This window comes from Lipotes vexillifer, unplaced genomic scaffold (genome assembly GCF_000442215.2).
Source record: "Lipotes vexillifer unplaced genomic scaffold, Lipotes_vexillifer_v1.1 scaffold1699, whole genome shotgun sequence".
Lineage (NCBI taxonomy): Eukaryota > Metazoa > Chordata > Mammalia > Artiodactyla > Lipotidae > Lipotes > Lipotes vexillifer.
In genome coordinates, this window is record NW_006796961.1 from 1356590 (window position 1) to 1360965 (window position 4376).

A 4376-nucleotide genomic window follows, 5' to 3' on the forward strand; every position below is an offset into this window, starting at 1 on the left:
CTATATCTCTGACACACAACGGGGGCGACCCTCCGAGGACTTCTTCAGACATCCCGCTCCAGAGATCAGGACCCCACTCAGCCGACAGCTGCCTCCCGCCTCCATAAAAAAAAGTGCTTTCCCGGAGACCCCACACAGAAGGGCTGTGTCACACAGGTGGCGACCCTATGAGTCCCTCTCCAGACATTCCTGACCCCTTCTCACAAGCAAAGTATTTCCCTGCAGACCATCCTCAGAGCCACCACCACACCCACTCCCGCACCCCCAGGCTCGCACCCAGAAAGACCTCACCCCCCAGAAGCATCTCCGGGCCCCCACTCGCGGCCAACCCGCCCCAGGGCGATCTCGAGGCGTCCCTCCTCCGCAGGAAAAAAGAGGGGAGAGTCCAGCAGAACTCCCCACACTTCACCCTGCCCCCGCGGGAAGGTGGGGATACCACCTCTCCCAATACTCCTTACCAAACCTGCCACTCCCGACCCTGGGCTGGGACCATCTCTCATCTCCCATCTCCTAGGACAGGATCTAGGTGCAGGCTCAGGGAGCCCATGAAGATGATCTACAAATTGAATGAGCCCCTTCCCCAGCCATAATCTCTCCTGATTTAAAGGAGACTATTATTATTTACATTGCCCGGAAGGGAAACAGGTTGCGCAGCAACAATCCGAGAGGTTGGGTCTCGAACCGAGGGATTTGGAGCTCTGAGTCGAACCCAGCCAGACGGAACTAGGACACCTCCGGGGACCAGGACGCGAAGTGGCGGTACGTGCAGACAGGAAGCCGTCTCTGCCCACAACCAAGATGGCGAAAGAGAGAGCGGATGTTTCCGCACTTCGGGCTGCCAAGGCCTCTCTTTCTCTCCTGGCGGCCCAGCTCTCAATGATGGCAGTGGTCACGTGACGGGGGCGGGGGTGACGGCTCGTTTTGCACCTCTTGGAGGGAACCAGCTTCCCAGGCCGAGAGGAGAGGGGGCTCGGCTTCGGGCGGGTGAGGGGCGTGACATGTCGCTCGAAGATCCGTTTTTTGTAGTCCAAGGGTGAGTGACAGCGATGGGGGAGGACAGAGGGTGTGCTGTCCCCCTGCCAGCCAGTGCCCGCGTGCCAGCCGGAGCATGTCAGGCATTCTGGGCACCGCCGTCGGGATCGCCCCGTGGCCGTGTGGGAGGGGTACGCAGTGGGATATGAGGGTGTCCTGAGTCCCCAGCTCGTTTGGGGGCGCAGTGGTGGGAGGGAGGACCGCTTGCCCCCAGCCGTGCCCGCTGTGCCCCTGCCCGCAGCGAGGTGCAGAAGGCGGTGAACACGGCCCGCGGGCTTTACCAGCGGTGGTGCGAGCTTCTGCATGAGGGCGCGGCGGTCGGACGCGAGGAGCTGGACTGGACGACCAATAAGCTGCGGAATGGCCTGCGCAGCATCGAGTGGGACCTCGAGGACCTGGAGGAGACCATCGATATCCTGGGTGGGGGGCGGCATGGGAGAGCCCATTGAAGTGGCAGTGGGCCGTGGGAGCCAGCCCTCAGGGAGGCTAGGAGGTGTTTGAGGGCTTTGAGGCAGAGGAGGGCGTTCTGTCGGGCTCTGGCCTTGACTCTTGACTCGCGGCTTACGCATAGTGGAAGCCAACCCAGGCAAGTTCAAGCTCCCAGCCGGAGACCTGCAGGAGAGAAAGGTGTTTGTGGAGAGGATGCGGGAAGCAGTCCAGGTGAAGAGAGTTTCCAGTGGGGTGAGGGTGGGGAGGTTGGGGTATCATTACTCTCTGATGCTGTCCTTACCCCTAGGAAATGAAGGACCATATGGTCAGCCCCGCAGCCATAGCCTTCATGGAGAGGAATAATAGAGAGGTAAAGGCATCCCGACCCAGTATCCTCACCCCCTGTCTCTCGGGGTGACCCTCCCCTTGGAGTGCAAGCCACCCTCTGTGTCAGTGCTCATCTTCTCTGTGCACAGTTGTCTCCATGCTGTCTACCCGCCTGCTCTTTCTGGATGTGTACACATGAGCTCCTTCTGTGTGTATAATCTCTTCTGCCTTCTCCTGTGGGTCTATACTGGTTTCCTGTGTGTGTGTGGGGTGGCCTATCTCCTTTTTTTTTTTTTTTTAACTCTCTTTTACTGTTTTCAGGATTTGATGCTCATCTTTTTAAGCTGTGTATGCACTTGACCTCTCTGAACTTGACCTCTGAGTGGATCCCCACCTGCCTTGTGCATGCACACCATTTTCCTCTGTGGGTGTGCTTGCCCTATGTGTGCACCCACTCATGCCTTTTGTGCGCATTCTCTCTGCTGCCCCTGTCTGTACACCTTTTCCCTCTATGTTGTGTGTTCATTCTTGCATGTTGTAAACAGCAGCCTCACCCATTAAACCCACATGGGGTCTGGGAGGGTGGAGGGCTGAGGTCTGCAGCAGCTTGGAGTCCTATAGCAGGGTCCACATGCCTTCCATGTGTGCTGCTTTGGGTATTAAAGTTCAATTCTTAAATACATGTGTTTATAGGATAATAAGTGTTCTCCCTGGATTAATTCATTAAATCCTTATTCCATCCTCAGGAAACAGGAATTATAGCTCTCCCCATTTTACAGATGAGGAAACTGAGGCACAGGGAAGTCAAGTGATATGGCCTCGGGGTCACCTTGCTAGTAAGTGGTGGCTCTGAGGAACCCAGGCCGTCCCACTCCAGAGACTGCTTTCCTGACAAACCACCATCTAAATTTGCCACAAACCTTGTCTGTCTCTGCTGTGAGTAGGCGACCCTCCCTGAGCCTGTGGTCTTGGCCTCCACAGACGCTGACAGGCAAGCCAGCCACCCTGAAGTCATCCAGCGACTTGCTGGATGCCAGTGTGGTCTCAACCACCTCTCGCTACATTGAAGAGCAGCAGGCCACACAGCAGGTGTGTGTGGGTGGCTGGAGGAGCCTTCAGGCAGCTCAGGGCTCCCTGCTGACCGCAGTTCCCACCCCTCCAACCTGCAGCTGATCATGGACCAGCAGGACCAACAGCTGGAAATGGTGTCTGGGAGTATCCAGGTTCTGAAACACATGTCTGGCCGCGTCGGGGAGGAGCTAAATGAGCAGGGCATGTGAGGCCAGGACCCCGGGGGTGGGCCAGGAACACTTGGCCGGCTGCACTGGTGTGCACAGACCCTCCAGGGGCTGATAACATCCTGATCTCAGCAGTATGCTGGACACCTTTGTTCATGAGATGGACCACACCCAGTCCTGGATGGATGGGATCCTCAGGAAGATGGCCAAAGTATCCCACATGACCAGTGGTGAGTCCCGTGGAGGCGTGGGGGGGGGGGCAATCGGGGGGGGGGGGGGGGGGGTGGGGAGGGTGGCAATTCGGCAGTGGGGGGACGGGGTTGTGGGTGGTGCTGCCTCCCCTCTGTGAACTCTGACCCTCTTGCGCCCAGACCGCCGACAGTGGTGTGCCATTGTGTTGCTGCTGGGGGTGCTTCTCCTGGCCCTCATCCTGTTCTTCTCTCTCTGATCCTAGTCCTCCCCAGGAAGCTGGTCCCTCCAGCTGGGGGGGCCAGCAGAGCCTTGCCCCCTGGGAGGAGGGGGATCATGCCTGGGGAGCTGTCCCAAGGCTTCATCCAGAGCCAGTAGGACCCTCATGGCCCTGGTTGGGAGCCCCTACCACTGGTTCTGTCTCAAGTGCGCTTAGGGGGTGGTGGAGGTAGGGGGACCTCAGACACGCCCCTCCCCATCTCTCCTTCCCGTGCCCCAAAGCCATTGCTTTGCCCGTGTGCCTTCTACATGTGTCAACTTGGAAATAAAATCCTAGCCTTTGTTATATACATTTGTATCATATGATGTGTCGATCTGAACTTGTGGCTGTCCCTGAATGGGAACTCCTGTTCTAAGCCCCCTGCTTGCACACGCTGGGGCCAAGTGTGCCTGTGTGTGCCTGTGTGTGTTAAGGATTTCAATGGTTGACATTTGGTGCAGAAAAGACTATTCTGGTTTATTTCTTGGATTTCATGATGGATAATTTTATTACCATCGAAATTCCAAACACTGATTCTTCTTGAGCTTTTGAAGTTCAGCCTAAATGTCTTTTGCTTGTTCTTTGTCTAAGGTAGGCAGGTGAGTCCCTTAGCTGTGGAACTGAGCTGTCACTTCCGAGGGGCCTCTGAGTACCACTAGGCTCCCTCATACACCTGGTCCCTTCGATCCCTCAGTGATGCTTCACTCTAACAAGAAAGCATTTGTAAATTTAAGGGCTTTGCCATAGAGCCTTCCTGAGTAGGAGAAATGATTCCTATAAGCCAGGTAAACTTGTAAGTGCTGTGAATCTTAACTTATTGTCTTAGATGTTTCCATCTTGAGCGTTATGTAATCAGGCATCAGGCCCACCCTTCTCAGTCGCTCATTTATACATTGTAAAGT

At 56.2% G+C, this 4376-nt stretch overlaps 1 protein-coding gene across 3 annotated transcripts; it reads left to right on the plus strand.

Moving 5' to 3' along the window:
* The first annotated feature begins 912 nt into the window (after nucleotides 1-912).
* STX10 (syntaxin 10) lies at nucleotides 913-3783 on the plus strand. 3 transcript variants are annotated; one of them, XM_007469073.1, is made up of 8 exons: nucleotides 913-1033; nucleotides 1274-1443; nucleotides 1598-1692; nucleotides 1769-1831; nucleotides 2770-2877; nucleotides 2958-3064; nucleotides 3162-3256; nucleotides 3398-3783. In XM_007469073.1, the coding sequence occupies exons 1-8, from the start codon at nucleotides 999-1001 to the stop codon at nucleotides 3472-3474; spliced, it is 750 nt and encodes a 249-aa protein (XP_007469135.1). In that variant the 5' UTR covers nucleotides 913-998; the 3' UTR covers nucleotides 3475-3783. The 3 variants fall into 3 exon arrangements, with proteins under 3 accessions (XP_007469135.1, XP_007469137.1, XP_007469136.1); XM_007469075.1 differs by lacking the exon at nucleotides 1769-1831 and having other exon boundaries at nucleotides 999-1033; nucleotides 1598-1618; nucleotides 2780-2877; nucleotides 3398-3474; XM_007469074.1 differs by lacking the exon at nucleotides 3398-3783 and having other exon boundaries at nucleotides 999-1033; nucleotides 2958-3060; nucleotides 3162-3250.
* Nucleotides 3784-4376: the final 593 nt, after the last annotated feature.

Coding starts and splice junctions, on each gene's coding strand:
- STX10 (XM_007469073.1), top strand. CDS start 999: ATGTCGCTCGAAGATCCGTTTTTTGTAGTCCAAGG. Junction 1,693..1,768: donor GGATGCGGGAAGCAGTCCAG/GTGAAGAGAGTT, acceptor CCTTACCCCTAG/GAAATGAAGGACCATATGGT. Junction 3,065..3,161: donor GAGCTAAATGAGCAGGGCAT/GTGAGGCCAGGA, acceptor TGATCTCAGCAG/TATGCTGGACACCTTTGTTC.